General features: G+C 24.1%; 3 protein-coding genes across 6 annotated transcripts; 1 reads left to right on the forward strand and 2 right to left on the reverse strand.

Moving 5' to 3' along the window:
- Positions 1-629: 629 nt before the first annotated feature.
- LOC122848529 (pollen-specific leucine-rich repeat extensin-like protein 2) lies at positions 630-6,793 on the reverse strand. 3 transcript variants are annotated; one of them, XM_044146653.1, is made up of 8 exons: positions 6,671-6,793; positions 5,597-5,762; positions 4,848-4,948; positions 2,653-2,729; positions 2,086-2,355; positions 1,794-1,901; positions 1,236-1,486; positions 630-751 (listed from the first exon to the last, which is right to left on the reverse strand). In XM_044146653.1, the coding sequence occupies exons 2-8, from the start codon at positions 5,722-5,724 to the stop codon at positions 694-696; spliced, it is 993 nt and encodes a 330-aa protein (XP_044002588.1). In that variant the 5' UTR covers positions 5,725-5,762; positions 6,671-6,793; the 3' UTR covers positions 630-693. The 3 variants fall into 3 exon arrangements, with proteins under 3 accessions (XP_044002588.1, XP_044002589.1, XP_044002590.1); XM_044146654.1 differs by lacking the exon at positions 6,671-6,793 and adding an exon at positions 6,399-6,489; XM_044146655.1 differs by lacking the exon at positions 6,671-6,793 and adding an exon at positions 6,283-6,306.
- A 1,026-nt stretch (positions 6,794-7,819) lies between these two features.
- On the forward strand, positions 7,820-10,317 carry LOC122848530 (zinc finger protein 358-like). Its single transcript, XM_044146656.1, has 3 exons — positions 7,820-8,186; positions 8,932-9,271; positions 9,366-10,317. The coding sequence occupies exons 1-3, from the start codon at positions 8,022-8,024 to the stop codon at positions 10,184-10,186; spliced, it is 1,326 nt and encodes a 441-aa protein (XP_044002591.1). The 5' UTR covers positions 7,820-8,021; the 3' UTR covers positions 10,187-10,317.
- A 2,008-nt stretch (positions 10,318-12,325) lies between these two features.
- On the reverse strand, positions 12,326-17,223 carry LOC122848531 (S-adenosylmethionine synthase). Of its 2 annotated transcripts, none has more exons than XM_044146658.1 (7): positions 16,930-17,223; positions 15,994-16,071; positions 15,775-15,897; positions 15,290-15,402; positions 14,061-14,204; positions 13,251-13,786; positions 12,326-13,155 (listed from the first exon to the last, which is right to left on the reverse strand). In XM_044146658.1, the coding sequence occupies exons 1-7, from the start codon at positions 17,048-17,050 to the stop codon at positions 13,050-13,052; spliced, it is 1,221 nt and encodes a 406-aa protein (XP_044002593.1). In that variant the 5' UTR covers positions 17,051-17,223; the 3' UTR covers positions 12,326-13,049. The 2 variants fall into 2 exon arrangements, with proteins under 2 accessions (XP_044002593.1, XP_044002592.1); XM_044146657.1 differs by lacking the exon at positions 15,290-15,402 and adding an exon at positions 14,751-14,863 and having other exon boundaries at positions 16,930-17,218.
- Positions 17,224-17,682: the final 459 nt, after the last annotated feature.

The raw sequence follows: 17,682 nt of genomic DNA on the forward strand, positions 1-17,682 counted from the left end.
ACAGAAAAAAAAAAATAATATGAAGAATCTACCAGGAATCCATATACCTCTTTGAATATTTTACATTCCTAATACAATTTAGTGGTTTTTGTTACAGAATTTATAGTCTGCTCAAAATCTTTTCAACTTCGGGTGGGGTTTAAAATTTGATAGGAATAAGGGAAAGGGTTGAAAAAAAATAAAAAGGGTTTATTTTGTAGATATCATAGAAACGGAGGGGGATAGAAAAAAATAGTTAAAGTAAAATTTATAGAGAAAAAAATATAGAATAATTTAGGTAAAATAGGTCTTATTTTTAAATTTAGTATTTTCCGAGATATTCGCGTCTAATATATTTATGATTTTTTTCTTTTTCTCGGTGGAAGTTTCTTTGGATTTTTAAATGATAAAATTGATAATTCATTGATTCAACGATTATGATATAATTTATTGAAATAAAATCGATAAATACATAATTAAAAATAACGAAATTATTAATAATAATTTACAATTGACAATTTTTTTTTCGTTGAAAAATACATTGATAAAATGATAAAAAAATACTTTTAATATTTTTTTGTTTTCTCTTCTTGATTTAAATATTTTTGTACACAATATTATTCACTTTTTTTATGTGGAAAATAAAAACAGTCGTATTGATATTGCTTCTCATCGTTCGTTGATTTCCAAGTTGTTTGTTTTTTAAAATAATATTTAATTATTTCCATAATTATCCTGTTGATTATTTCCCCACTCGATATGATCGCCGCTTCTAATTTTTTCAAATAGAGAGAAAAAAAAAATAAAATAAATTCAACTAGATTTTTTTTTTTTGTTTTTTGATAAATAATATTTTTCAAAATATATATAAGCATTAGTCACAGCAACTTGATATAGAATTAGATATAATAATAAATTAACAAAAAAAAAAGAAAAAAAAATATAATTTTCATCAATTAAATTCGTTCGTAAAGGAGAGAAAAAGAGAAAAAAAAATTTTTTTTTTAAGACTCGATGATTAGATATAAATAAAATAAGAAAAAAAAAAAAAATAAAAAAAAATCAACGAGGATATATTACAATTTTAGTTGTTAATCATCGAGTCTTGAAAAAGAAAGAAAAAAAAATTTTTTCATTTCCAAATAAATCGTTTTTTATAAAAAAGAATTTAAATTTATCTCGAAGGCATTTTTTTGTTTTTTAAATAAATTTTTTAAAGCTTGGAATATTATTGTTGATAAGCAGGTGTAAAGTACTGAGTTCCAGGTGGTGCTCTGTATCCAGGATAATTGCTGTTGAGTGCATGTTGAGCAAAAAAACTGGTGTAATCCTTGGCAACACGACGAGGTCGAAAAGCTGGACCTTTTGCCAAATCAACTCTTGCACGATTTTCAGCTTCAGTTTGTTGCTTAACAGACTCTGGAGGCCACTTTGTATCACCTCTCATGTTGCCACTTGTTGGAGCCAATGTAGCTGCTGGTTGAGCTTGATAAATTGGTGGTGGTGACTGCATATGACATATAGAAAATAAAAAATATATAAATTATCATTTTAAATGAAACAAAAACTATCCAGACAAATAGCCAACAACAAGTTATATAGCCAACCAAAATTTATTTGACAATTTGCCAATAATCATTACATGTAACAAAATAATAATAAAAAATAAAAAATAAACTATTTGTTTATATCGCCTACGACTTTTCAACACTAATAATTATCATCAGTGTCAAATAATTCATCTCAAGTACACTTTTATTGACGTCAAAATGATATTTTTATATTTTTTTTTTCATATAAATAATATAATTTACCTGAGAAATTGGTGCTTCACTTCTCAGGGTAATGTATGATGGTGGTGGCTCAAATACTACTCGAGGTGGTTGATAATTTGGATTAGGAATTTGATTATTTTCCAATTTCTGTAAAAAAAAAAAAAAACATTTAAGTATAAATATATATTACAATAAAAAAAAAGTGATATTATTAAAATAGCAGTTAGTATTTTCAATTATTTAAATTTTCAAAAATTATTATTATTTTTTATTAAATGAATATTGAGGTGATTAATATGTGTATGTATCGTTTTTTTTTTAAATTGATTACCTGATGGGAAGGCTGATGATGTCCCCAATTAAGTGGTGGCAATGGGGATGTTGCTGGTGGTGTTACTGGTGCCCAAGTTTTTGGTGTTGTTTGTTGTTGAAATGACGAGGGCTGTCGCAAGGTTCCACAAGGACTTGTTGTGGATAATGATGGTGACAAGGGTGATGCATTAATCAAATTGTTTGATGATAATAATGGAGGAGGTTGTGGTGATGCAACTGATGAGGGACAACTGCTCTGATAAGATGCATACTCACCGACACCACGTGTCTGTTCGATTAAATTATTACAAAATATCATTGATTAATTAATTATTTATAAATACAATTGTGGTTTATTGAAATTGATATATCCTGATATTTGATATTTAAAAAATTACAAAGCTTGAAATTTTTTATTATTAATTTATTATAATTTGATCGACAAGTGGTGAAACCGCATTAATATTGCTGATGAATTATGCTCAAGGATCTTGATAAAATTATTAAATTAATTTTTTATTTGATATATTATTTTAGTTACTGATATTATTTGAAAATTTTATATATTAATTTTATATTTTTTTACCTTTGATTGTACTGGACTTGATTCAATATAATCTTCGTTATCCTCTGGGGGTGGTGGCCAAGCGATTCTTTTTAAACCTGGTTAACAAACAAGCTATATTATTAATTTTATGAATTTATATTAAAACAATATTAATGCGCATTTTTAGTTATGATAAATATATTTGTTTTGGTAAAGTGGGAATTATTTCAACTGGAAGAATTTCAGTTGGCACTGTTTTAAAAATTTATTTCGTAATAACGTTAAGTATAAGACGAAAGTGAGGAAAAAAAAAATATACAGAAATGATGGAACAAGGAAAATATATTTTACATATTTAAAAAATTATTTTAATATATTTTTTAATTATTGCAAAATTTTAGTAAATAAATTTAAATGAAATATAGAAGAGAGAGCTTTTTTTATTTTTTAAATGAAAGCAACTAGTGTTACTGAGCCAAGTTTATATTTAAAATTTATAAACCATCATAAAATCTCGTGATTTTTGTGTGTATATATAAAAGAAAAATAAAAAATAAATTCTTTCTAGAATTTTTAGTTATTAAAAAATTATATATAAATTTTTTTTTTTTTTTTTTTTTTTCGATAATTTATTTGCATGATCTTCACGTTTTATTCAGATTTAATAATAGTCAATATCTATAGGTCATGTATTTTTGGAATCGCAGTGAAAAAATATAAAAAAAAATATGAAAACCACAAAATAAATATATTTTTTTGTAAAAGAAAAAATAAAACAAATATATTTTTTTTTATTCAATAAAAGAAATGATTCAATTTGAAAAATAAAAAAAAAATATCAAATAAATTATTCAAAAATAAAAAATATACAGTTTTATTTGTTGTTTTTTTTAAATAAAATGAATTAATTTATAAAATATTAATTTAAATAAATAAAATTAATAATAAAAGCCTAAAGTTTCAAGCATTATTTTAATTTCTACAGCAAAAATAAATTTTAAATAAATTAAATAAGCATCAAGTTGCTTGCATACTTTACTTTTAAGTTGATAGTAAATTTGTCTTTGTGATTTTATCTAAATCTCGATAAACAGCACATAAAGAATAAAAAAATTAATAGACACAACCAAAACGAGATCTGGCAAACAACTGAAATGATTTTCATAAAATTTAACTAAGCAAATATATAATTGCGTTAACGACCCAGCTAACAATTTGAAAATATATATTTACTTACACCCCAAGGTTTATGTCTATGCCAGAAAAGTGGGGATTTATTTAAACCACATCTAATTTATATTAACTTGAAAAAAGAGACACTGATATATACAACCTTCCAAATATATTATAAAAAATGTTTTTTTCTTTGTATTTTTTTTTCTTTTGCTAAGTAGTTTTTTTTTTTCTGCACAATTACAAATAATTATTTGGCCATGAAATCATTACTAAAATTAAACATTTTTAATTGATGATTTGTGGATTATAAATTTAACAAATTGGTAACGATTCAAATAATTATTCTAATTAATTTATTATTCATAAATTATGTTAAATTCAAAACAAAATGAATTTTTTTTTTGATAATATTAATTAACCTGATGATTGCAATATGATGATTTAAATAATATTCATTTAAATTACCTTTTTGTGGTATTAAAATTTGTGGACGACAATTTCTACCATCAGAAGGACAAAGGGGTGACCAATATTCACGAATTCGATTTTTTGGTCGAATTATATCTCGTACTTCGTCTCTCGTGAGAATAGAAGTCCGACTTTTTTCTTCAATTAATTAAGCATAAGTAAAAGCATAATAAAAAAAAATTTAATATATAAAAGCACAAGCCAAAGTATTTAAAAATTAAATGACAATAAAAGATAAATTTATATAAAGCATTTGTATTTTGTAAAATAGTTAAATGAGTGAATGAAAATCAATGAATGAATGAAGAAATATTTACAAGTGTCAAAGTCGCACATTTTTATGTTCTTTATGTTTCAATATTTCTCTAGTCATTGACTTTACTTGCCAGACAATTTGTATATATTTTTATGAGACAAGTAAAGTGTATTTTATTTTTATTGTAATTTTAAAAAAATACAAGCAAGCAAACATTAACAATATTATTTATAAAATTGACACTTTTTGTTAAATGATAATTTGATTGATAAAATTGTAAATCACATGTCTATTTATTTATTTATATTATTTTTCTTTAACTATTAAAACTTACCAGCTTTTCCATTTCGTTTTCGAGTTTCCTCTTCCTCAAGCATCTTCAATACAGCACTATTTTGCAGATTACTAGGTTTCGACAACTGATTAAAGTCGATACTTAATTTACAAACAAACAAAAAAAAATAAATAATTACAGTATTAATAATTTAATAAAAAATTTGATTACTATTTTCTATCTAGAATTTTACCTTTTTATTTTAAATAAAAATACAAGCTGGTAAGCTCATTAACGCGTGAGCTATCAAATTAATCAATGAACAATGCTCGAGTGTATTTGAAAAAAAAAAAAATATAAAATAAATAATAAGAGAGTCAAGTACACGATGACTTTTGCGCAATGTTAACAACTACCGCATACAAAAAAAGAGCCTCGAAATTTATTTCTGCATCATCAAGTATACGTATATAGATTGTATGATTTGTCAAACTCAAAATAAGTAGTCTGATTCATCCGGTGTATGACTTGTTTATCAATTGAAAATATAAAAAAAAAATTTGACTATCAAAATAATTCTATGACAAACAAAAAACAGATGCAAGATCAATTTGCACAAGGTGGTTTCCTCAATTACTTGCCAACAGCTGTGAATTTATTTACTTTTTTATTTCTCATTTTTTGTATCAATTTTTTGATATTTTATTTACAGCTTTCTATTTTTCTCAATTAGAAATGGCTACATGTAATTTTTTATAGCTAAAAACAAAGTTGTTTAATTGTTTTTTGATTTTTTGGAATTAACTTACCCAACTGCACCATTAGCTAATAATTTAGTTTGTTTGTCCAATGTCTCTTGTACATTTTGAGGTGAATATAAATTAATTGGTGAATTAAATTGCTTGTTAACAAGCTTCGGCACTTGGCCCGCAATCATTTTAATATAATATTTTTTCCAGCTTCAGCAATCTGAAACTACAAATAATACAAGAAAGTTAAGCAGTCAGTGGCTGTAACAAATATTAAAAAATTCTATTCTATTAATATACTTCCAAAAATAAGTATTATCTGTGTAGAAATTTTTTCTCTTTTTTTTTCATACTCTTTTTAATTATTTTCCGTATGAAAAAAAAAAAAAATAAAATACATGTATTATTGTTTTTAAGATAGGTTTGATAATTGTGCCAAAAAAAATTACTTTAGTTCATTGACATTGAATTGATATTTTTTATAAGAAAATATAATTTAAAAAATATTTTTTAAATATTTTAAGACATTTATAAAATGAATATAAATATTTCAATGATGATGATGATGATATTTTGATAGATAAAATATTTTTGATATTACTAGTAAAATTATTTTTAGATATGAATTAATATTATTAACTTAAAACCACACTTTGAATATCAATTTTAAATTTGCAAATTTTAATTTTTTTAATTTTGGCACAAATATTGAGTGTATAAATAATTTTGAATTTTGATTGGTATACTTTTGATTGTTGAAATTTAAAATTTTAAAAATTATTTAGAACAATATTATAACTTGAAAAAAAAATCATCACAAGAACGTTAACACAAATGACGAAAAGTACGTGGCCTACTATACCTCGGTTATTTTTGATACTCGAAATTCCACCGAATATATTTATGGTTTTGCTTATATATATCTGTCTCAAATATCGCGCAAAATATTCACTTTTTTTTACATTTATCTATCAAATTAATACAATTTTTTTAAACTAATTTTTCATCAGGATATGTTAAATTCATATTAATTTAAAAACATAATATAGATGTTATTTATTTTTGCAAAATCAATTATTTATTAATTTTTTTTTTTAATTATTTATTTATTATTACTATTATTATTATTATTACCTCTTGGTTTATTCGTGGCTCTAGTGGAATTCACGTTCTCCGGAAGAGATGAGAAAGAAACTAAAATTATATGAAAATACTTGCTAAGACGTAACGTCTTCTTAACGCCTCCGCTTATATTTTTTTTTAACATTTTTTTTACCACCTCTTTTAATTTTTTTTTTTACAAAATTTTTTCTTTACGTCATTTCTCAACAATTTATTTTATTTATTATAATTATAACATATTTATTTTTAAATTTTTTTGTATTATTTTATTGGATTATTGAAAAAAAATCATCACAAATGTTTATGTACTTGTTGTTGTAAATTTAGATGGCAAAAATAAATAGCAATTCAAAACATGACTGAGGTTAATAACTAGTTCAGTAATTAACCGGTTAAATGAAAATTTATTAATAGCTTGAAACTAAAAAGTTAAAAAGAAAAAGAATTTTTAATAGTATATTTTCATTTTGGAAAAGTGGCTGTCAATCAAAGTAAAAAAAAAATTAAAAACGGTGAAAATTCATTATCAAAAAGACACCGGTATATAATATTGATAATAATTTTTTATCATAGATAACAACACTTCCTTATCACCTCCTTAAAATAGACAAAAATTATCCGACTTTTAAATTGAAAAATAAATTTAAAATTCAAATAATTTTCCTTCTCTTATTAATATCAAAAAACTATCAAAACAAATTAAATATTAATTTGAAAATTAAGATATTAAAAATTATTTAAACTATATTTAATTATTATTAATAATGTTTAATTATTTTTAATATTTAAAAAATCAAAATCATCAAACTATGAGCCTTTTTTTTTTAATATTTCAAAATAAACTACAACTTGACTCAAATTTCTTGTTTAAAAAAAAAAAATAATTAAAATATAATAATTATAATTATTAAAAAAATAATAATAATAATTGAATTTTAATAAAATTATTCCCGCCAGAGTGTAAAATCAATACGTAATATCCGTTTTTACCGACAACGCGTCATGGCGCTGTTGTCGGCGTCCCTTTCGTTCACACACACACCCTCAAAAATGTCGTATCTTTTTTTAATATTATAATTATCTCTCTCTTTCTCGCATGAAAAAAAAATTTCTAACGGCCATTTTGTTGTTCAGAAATCGCGTCCCTCCGTTCACGGCCGCCATTACAGATTCCGCTGTTCGTGACCGAGGACCGAGTCTGTCTCTGCCTCTCTCTCTGTGTGTGGATATTATATTCCCTTGCATATTATCAAAAGCAACATTCAATAATCGACCAATAAACAAATAAACAATATAAAAACAAACAAATAAGTGCTATCAACAACTAAAATACCTATTGTTTCATATTTATTTAAAATAAAATATGAAAACTTACAGTAGAAGAAAGGGTGATAGCCCAAGTAACGTAATTATACACGTCAATGAATTGTGCCGACTATGTTTAACCAAAGAGGATGAAATGGTGCCGATTTACGATGACGACGCGGTGCCTTTACCACTACGTATTATGGCCTGTGTTAATCTTGAGGTATTTATTATTATAAATTATTAATTTATTAATCATATAACATTGTTGTTATGTTATTTATTTTGGCGGTTTTATTGTTATAAAAAATCGTAGGAGAAATCTAGTTTATCTCAATGTGATTTTAGTGGTATTAACCCGACGATGATGTTTCCTTCTTCAATACTTTTTCTCTATCCAACACAATGATGCTCTATGTATCTTACTTTATTTAACTTTAACATTATGGCTATTTTAATATCGACGTGTTCACATTTACCCTCACCTGGCCTTCATCCAGCTCCAATATACAACAATTATTTTTTCGTGGGTAATCTGTTCTACATCTTCAACATGCTCCAAAATGTAACCAACAATCACAATGATGATTTTTTTTTTTTATCATCATCCTGTTTCGATATTGAACATGTTATGTTGTGCTGATGATTTGTTGCTTTTTTTTTTTTTGCTTTTTTTTGTTATATTAGAGAAAATTAATTGCAGATAACAACAATCGTCTTTACCGAGTTATCGACTAGTTGGGTATCCTGGAGCAATTGCTCCATGAGTTGGCCATAGTCATATGCATCATAATCAATGATGAAACAATTTATTTGATTATATGAAAATATATTTTGCAGGAATCTAAGGCTTTCTGTTTTTACCTTCTTCACACAATTTTCTTGTTTTTCTTTTTTCAATTAATTATTTTATAATTGGTATTTAATTGAAAAATTTTTATAATATTGTTTGATGCTTTTATTTATAGGTTTTTGAAGAGGATGGTTTGCCTAATATGATTTGTCAAGCTTGCAAATATCAGTTGGAAAAATCATATCAATTTAGAAAAAAATGTGAAGCATCTGATACAAAATTGCGTAGACATATGAAGGAAATTCATCGTTTGAGTGGTCAAACTGATGGTACTGATGATAATCAAGAAAACATCAATGAAGAAGACATAAAAGAATCTTCATTGAGAAGTGGAAAATCAAGAAAAATTAAACAATTATTGACTGATTTAGCATCACCAAAACCTGATGATAATCAAGATGATGGTGATCCAATCAATGTCACAGAAGAAGAATTGGTTGGAGGATATATTTTAGGTAATGATCAATGAAATCAATGAAAAATTTATTTTATAGGATTTTTTATTGTAATCATATTCTAATTGTATATTTATTGAATTTTAATTTAAAGGTATGGGTGCTGAAATGGAAAATGATGATAATGCACCAGAGGATCCATCAAATATAACATTAAATATATCAGAAGAAACACAAGCTAAAGCACGTTGTACAATACGTGGAACTCGTATTAAAGAAGAAGTACGAGAACAAGAATCTGATGATGAAGGTGAAGATATACAAGGTATGATGCCAGATAATAGAACAAAAGTATTTATTATGGAAGCATCTGAACAATCATCATCACGTAGTGAAATGAAATTACAACCAATTGATGAATCAATGGCTGAAGCAAATGAAGAAATTAAAGTATTTAAATGTGACAAGTGTCCAAAAGCATTTACACGTAGAATAATGCTTAAAAGTCATGAATCTGTACATTCAACACAACGTGGTTTTACATGTCCAGCATGTGAAAAATGGTTTCCAACAAAATCAGCACTTATACGTCATGAACGTACACATACTGGTGAAAAACCATTTGCTTGTAATATATGTCGTCGTGCATTTGCACAAAAAGAAATTTTATTACGTCATTTAATGACACATTCTGGTGATAAACCATTTAGATGTCAAGATTGTGATAAAAGTTTTACACAACGTGAAGCATTACGTGTACATATGAGACGTCATCAAAAACTTGATCCAAATGATATACAATTACATCATTGTCAACTTTGTCCAAAAGCATTTTGTCATGCATCTGGTCTCAGCAGACATTTGGTAACTCATACTGGAAGAACATATAAATGTGTTGAATGCGAAAAAACATTTACTGACAAGAGCTCATTACTTCGACACAGCCGAATTCATGCACCTAAAAAGACATTGTAAAAATATTATATCAAAACATTATTTTTCTCTTTTTTTTTTTTTTTTTCTTCTCGACAAATAGTTTATTTGTTACTAACACAATATTATTATTATTATTATTTTGATTTGTAACTAATTCTCTGGATAATTTGTATAATTTTTTTCCTTTTTTTTTTATATTTTCTTTTCTTTGAAATAAACAATACATTATTTACAAATTATGAATACATAAATTTTAAAACGAATAAATTATATTAATAATAACAATTTAATATCATGAGTAAAATTAATTTGATGGAAAAAAAAAATTATTAATAAAAATAACTAATTAAATAATAAATGATTTTTTTTAATTATGCAATTTTATTTTAAGCTTGACTATGAAAAAATTAAATAATCATCTTTAATGATGATGATAAATTGAGTTGTATGAACTAAATACATTTGATTTTTTTTTTCGAATCAAATTATCAATTGAAATATTGAATTGTCTGGACAGCTATTGATAAATTACAAAATTAATGAAATTGTATATAATGATTTTAAATAATAAATACATGCATCATTTGTAATCTGCTAATCCAGTGGAAATTTACGAGCAAAGTTCTACATTAATAATTAACATATTATTTAGTTTTTTTTTTCTTAGCAATCACGAGGAATAATAACGATGTAATTTTCATTGAAAAAAAAAAAATCATACTAATGATTATTTAATAAGTCATTGTCACAATGCTGTATGTGTTATTTTTAAAAATACAAATAAACAAATAATAATAAATAATGTGTATTTTTTTATTGACAATTATTTATGTGTCATGAATCATGTTAATTTATCCAAAAATAAAATAATAATCATTTTCTTTAATGTAGTTTTAATGATTTATTTTAATTTCATTTTTTACAGTCATAATTAAATTATAAATTACGACAAATTACTATATTCAATAGACATTTAATTGTCATTTTTTCTATTTACAAATGATTTCATTTGTTGATGTTTTTTTTATATATCTTTAAATATTTTTAATTAAAATATACAAATTTTATTTAACATTTTATTTTCTTAATCCCATTGGATATTCAAAAATTCACTTTTTTTTTTGTTAATAAAATGTATTGTTTGATATAAATTTATCAATGTATAATTTTATTTTCAAAATAATAATTTATTATTTAGTTTTTTTTTATATTTTTTAATCAACTCAGAAATACACACATTTTCTTTTTTTTTAAAAAAAAAAAACAAACAAAACAAATATATATTCAAAAATTGTAGAATAAAAATTAATAGATTGTTTTATTTTTTTTTTAAATAAACGATTATTAAAGCTAAAGATTTCTAAAACTGTGTGTCATTTTTCTACAACAGTTGAAAAAAAAAAAATGATAATGAAACACCTTTTTACTATTAAAAATACGCTTTATGTATTTTTTTTTTTTATAAACAATATAATTAACATCATTAAATAAAACGATGTTAAAACATATATGTATTTATATATTGTTTAAGGAAAAAAATAATTTTAAATAAAAGTACTCTGCAGAAATATTCATGATTTAATTGTTTTTTTTTTATTATATTCATATCACGATTTTAATGATAAAAATTCGAGAATTATTGAACCGTGTTATTCACATGCATGCAAATACAGGTTTAAAATTTTCGTTTATTTTATTAAATACAATATTTGCCAAAGGACAATTTTTTTGTTTAAAATACTAAAATAAATGTAAGAGTTTTTGTTTATTTTTGTTAATTTTATTTTAACTCCATGAAATTGATTGTTTATTTATTTTTTTTTATTTTTTCAATTTTTTTTCATATTTAAAAAATAATAATAAAACCTAATAATTAATTTATAAATTTCTAAAAAATAATCAAAATTCATTTAGCTATTACAATCATAACGAAAAATGAATTTAATTATGTTACTATGTACGTCGAAATTATTACTAACATTTTTTTATTTTTTCATTTCAACAAATAAAATTCGTTCTATATATATATCTATATATTATGTATAAAATAAAAAGAAATATTGATTTGATTTTATTATTATTTAAAAGCACTCGTCGTGATTCGCAAAGAAAAAAAAAAAAAAAAGAAAAAAAAATTTATTGAAGGAGGAATCATCAGATCTGTTGGTCTTGTGTTTGTTTGTTAATTTTTTTTTTTTCTTTTTCTGTTTAAAAAATTAAAAGATCACAATATCACGCTATGTGAATTAATTTTTTTTTTTTTTTTTCTTCGTTAATACCCGTTAATTCTACTGTAACAAGACATTTCACTGTCATTTATTTACATTTACATAAAATTGAACATGTCTGTTTTTTTTTTTTTACTTCTCGTTCTTCATTAAGATTGGGAAGAAACTGTACGTTTTATTAAAATTTCATTACTGCTAAAAAAACAAAATAAATATAAAAAAAAAAAACACCTACAAATTGATTAATTTTGTGTCAATAAAATGATTATATTCGATTAATTATAGTACTATTATTATTATTTGTTGCTTTAAAATTCTCAATCAAGCACCGAATAAAATAAAATTAAAAAAAATGATTTTCTACTTCCGATTTGTAGATTTTAATAAGTTGATTTGTTTCATTCCCATTTCAATCACAGTGTAAAACTAAAAATATTTTTTAAATTTCATTTACGATTATTCTGTCGTGTTGTGTGTATTCGTGTCATTATTTGTTTTTTGTTTTTTTTTCCTTTTTTTCTTTTTTAATGAATACGGAGAGCAAGTAGAGGTCTGTATGTCTGTGTGTGTTTTTTTTCTTTGTTTTGATGATGCGAGGTTCAAGGTGATGAATCGATTATTTTACGATGTTATAATTTTTTAATTTTATTGGAATTTTGAATAAATTATCCTCATCAATCCAAATTGAGTTGTTTTGGTTGTTCCCAGGTGAAACCTTCACGACCAAAGTGTCCATATGTACTGGTTTGTTGGTAAATTGGTCGACGAAGATTTAATTCTCTGTAATAAAAAAAAAATAATTGTTGTGTTATAAAAATAATCAACATGTACATTGAATAATTGAAGAGAAAAATATATTTAAAAAAAATACGTACTTGACAATTTTTCCTGGACGAAGATCAAAGTTTTTCTTGACAATATCAAGAAGATTTTTTTGTGGTACCTTTGATGTTCCAAAATCAAATACAGTAATTGATAATGGTTCAGCAACACCAATTGCATATGATACTTGAACAAGACAACGTCTACATAAACTAGCTTTAACCAATGATTTAGCAACCCATCTTGCTGCATAAGCTGCTGATCTATCAACTTTAGTAAAATCTTTACCAGAAAATGCACCACCACCATGAGCACCCCAACCACCATATGTATCAACAATTATTTTACGTCCAGTTAAACCAGCATCACTTTGTGGTCCACCAATGATGAAAAGACCACATGGATTTACATGGAATATTGTTTTATCATCAAGATATTTTGATGGAATAACATCTCTAATTACTTTTTCCATAACAACCCGACGTAATTCATCAAGTGTTACTTTTTCACTGTGTTGAACTGATACAACAACTGTGTGAACACGAACTGGAACACATGCACCTTGGTCCATTATGTACTCACAAGTAACCTAAACAATGAAATCATCATTTTATAATTTGTTATTTAAAATTATTCTCTATATTTAAGTTGGGGATATATTTAAAATTATTTATCATTCAGAATTTTTTGTATAATCATGGCTATCAGCAGTAGCAAATAAACATTAAACATCATAATAATAATAATTTATATTTTAAGTAAACAAAGTAGTTTGGAAAAACAAAACTGGGTGTTTTCATTTAAAGTTAATTAGTTTTTTTAAAAGGTCAAGTTGTTGGATATTTTATTGAATTTTAATTTACCTGTGTTTTGGAATCAGGACGTGCCCACCAAAGTTCACCACTTCGTCTGAGTTCAGCAATTTTTTGATTGAGTCTGTGTGCCAATACAACAGTCAATGGCATGCACTCTTCTGTTTCATCAGTTGCGTAACCGAACATTAACCCCTGTGTTCATCAAAAAAAATAAATTAAAATAAATATAAAATTGTTTTATTCTTAAATTATTATCAACACAAACTTTATTGAATTTAAAAGTTCTAGAAAAATAAATATATAGTTAGAAACAGAATAATAAAAAGCATTTTTTTTTTTTTTTTTTTTTTTCATTTTATCTTATAAAAAGTCACACAGAGCAGAAATTAAAATAATGTTATTTATATAATGAAAATAAGTTATAAATTCAACACACGTCATCAATGACGTAGTTTATTATAATGAACATTTAAAATGATAGATTAAAGTTGTTGAAAATATTGTTAGTATGATAATAAAATTATTAGTAACAGATTGAAATTAGTATTCAAAAAAAAAGACCTACAAATAAAACAAATAAAGCTGTTTAAAAAAATAAACATTGCATATATTTTGTGCAGTCAAAAGAAAAAAATAAAGTGATGGTAAAATAAGAATAAAATAGACAAACGAAAAATAGTAACAGAAACTACGAAGAGAAAAAACTACTTGTTGTTTTTTTTTTTAAAAAAAATTAACCTGATCTCCTGCACCGACTTCTTCATCTTTACGATTTTCATGTACACCTGCAGCAATATTTGGCGATTGTGCATCAATTGCCAAAAGAACACTGCATAATTTGTAGTCAAAACCTGTTGAATTTATTGATAAAATATAAAATTTAAAAATGAAATATTTAACTCATCACTTTAGTTTTAGTATTTTTAAATAATTATTTTCGTTGAATTGTTGATTAAAAAATATTTAATTATTCCTGTCATATTGATTGATAATAAATAAAGCGTAATATATGTTTTGGTGGTGGTTAAATTGATGATTAATGAATTTTAATATATAACCAAAATAAATGATTTAAAAAAATCCCAATTATTATTAAATGAATTTTAGTAATTATTCCATTGACACACGCACACTGATATACTTATGGAAGTGATCGATAAAAAAAAAAAAAAAGATTCTTTTTTAAATTATGAACATGACAATTGATTAATCATGATAATTTTTTATTTATGTTTGTTGCTGCTCTGTGGCACGGGCTGAGAATGGATTTATTGTACCTGATCACCGGCACCCAAGTCCTTCTCTTCCCTGTCCACATGTACCCCATCAGCGATATTTGGTGATTGTTGTTCGATCGCCACCAAAAGGTTCAATGTACGCCAATCAAATCCTGCCACCACCATTATAAATATATTCACGAAGATATTTTTTTTTTTATTTTTTTAATTTTCATCACGTTTGTTTGTTTTTATTTTTTGTTGTTTATTTAAAAATTAATAACCGTTTTTATTATTTACGTATTTTTAATTGTAATAATTTATATTGAAAATAAAATATCATATATATTTAATAATTAATTTGTCACCCTCAGAGTGTTTATTAACATCATGGCAATCAAGAGTAGCAAATACTAAACAAGCATCATTGGGTGACACTATTAGTTTTATTTATATATTTAAAATAATAAAACAAAATCAACAAATATATAATTTAAACGATAAGAAATATTAAAATAGTCTTTTTTATTTTATTTATATATTACCTTTTGATGAGTCATCGTAGCCAATATGATTGACTGTGTCCCTGACAATTTTTTGATAATCAACAACAGCTTTTGATGTGATTTCTCCACACAAAAGAATCATACCAGTCTTAGTAACAGTTTCTAATAAATCAAACAAACAATTTTATAAATAAATATTATTGTAAATAAATAGATAGATTATTATTTTTATTTTTTTAAAAATTTATTTCAACTTACCACAGGCAACTTTGGCATCGGGATCTTGTTCCAAATGTGCGTCCAAAATGGCATCACTAATCTGATCACACATTTTATCTGTAAAATTTAAATAAATAATTTTTTATTAATTATTTTTATCTTGTGGATAAGCATCAAATTTACATATATTTAATAACGTTTTTCTCAGAATGGTTTTTAACATCATGGCTATCAAGAGTAGCAAATACAAAAATATGACATCATTGAAAAACGTTTTGCATTATTATTTAATAAATCATACAATTAAAAAAAATTACCCAAGTCATTTTATCCCAAATTAGATGATTAAAAATTTTAAGAAAATTATCAATGTAAAAGCATGGTAAAATATATAATAAAAAAAAAAAAAAAAAACGTGACTCCACCGGAAAAGTCGAGCACATGGCGACTCAACCGGAAATGCTCCAAATGTAACCTAATCTCACATTTAAAAATTTAATAAAAAATAAAAGTTAAAACACTTGCAAATTAAATATTCCAAAAATTAGATTAAAATAAAATTAATAATTAAATAATAATTGCAATAAAAAAATTATATTTCATCATCATTTTTTGGAGTAAATCAAATAAATCAAAAAAAAATTCTAAAAATTTCTATAGAAAAAAAAAAAAAAACTTTAAATAATTGAGTAAAAAAAAAAAAAAAAAAAAAAATTGGGAAATTCTTTATCTAAGAGTAAAACTAGATAAAAAGAAAAAAAAAAAAAAATGAAGCGTGCGCACGCGGCGAACATAAAAGCCTCCAAATGGCCCAAAAAGAAAGACAAAAAAAAAAAAAAGATGAGAAAAAAAATTTTTGCCCATGAGTCAGATGACGCTCATTGTAAAATATAAATTATAAATAAATGACTTTATAAGAGGATGATAATATTAATAAAAATCAAATTAAAATTAAGGGTTAAAAAAAATAAATACCTGGATGTCCCTCGCCAACAGATTCAGAGGTAAACAAAAATGACGTTCCTTGTGGTAATTCTGGTGGTGTATGTCCATTTGCATGACCATTCATGTGATGTGCTGGTGTTGTTTCCGGCATTTTAATTAATTAATTTAATATTATTTATTTAAACAATGCAAGTTAATGCAGCACAGTGTGGATTAATATTGTGTTGTTCTTGCTTTTGTTGAACTGTGTTGACTGTTGAACAACGGATAAGAACGGTTACAGATGTAAAAGAGCTCCCCTCATATAATTGTCTCGTATTTATAACCTCGGCTACTTACGATCATCTTTACTCGGTTATATTCGTAATCACGTGATTTTTTACTTTTTTTTTTTTACCTTCAGCAGTGACATCTAGCATTCCGCCATTAAAAATTGGCGGTTTTTTTTGAATTTATAAATTTATATTTCATTGAAAATTTATTTAAAATATGATTTTTAATATTTAATTAATTAATAATTTAAAATATCAGGTTAAACATTTAGAATATCAATTTTATTGCATAATTATTTTTATTTAAATTTTTTATCAGATATCGTTGTATATAATATTTAATTTAATAAAAAAAAAATAATTTCAACTAATTAATGACGTATTATATAATTTTTAATGATTTTAAAATTTTTTATGTATAAATATAGAAATGTGTAATTTATTTTGCAATAATTATGATAATTAATGATTGTTTATTATAATTTAAAAAATTATAAGAACAAAATTAAAT

The sequence above is a fragment of the Aphidius gifuensis genome, linkage group LG2, assembly GCF_014905175.1.
Source record: "Aphidius gifuensis isolate YNYX2018 linkage group LG2, ASM1490517v1, whole genome shotgun sequence".
In the NCBI taxonomy this organism is placed as follows: Eukaryota; Metazoa; Arthropoda; class Insecta; order Hymenoptera; family Braconidae; genus Aphidius; species Aphidius gifuensis.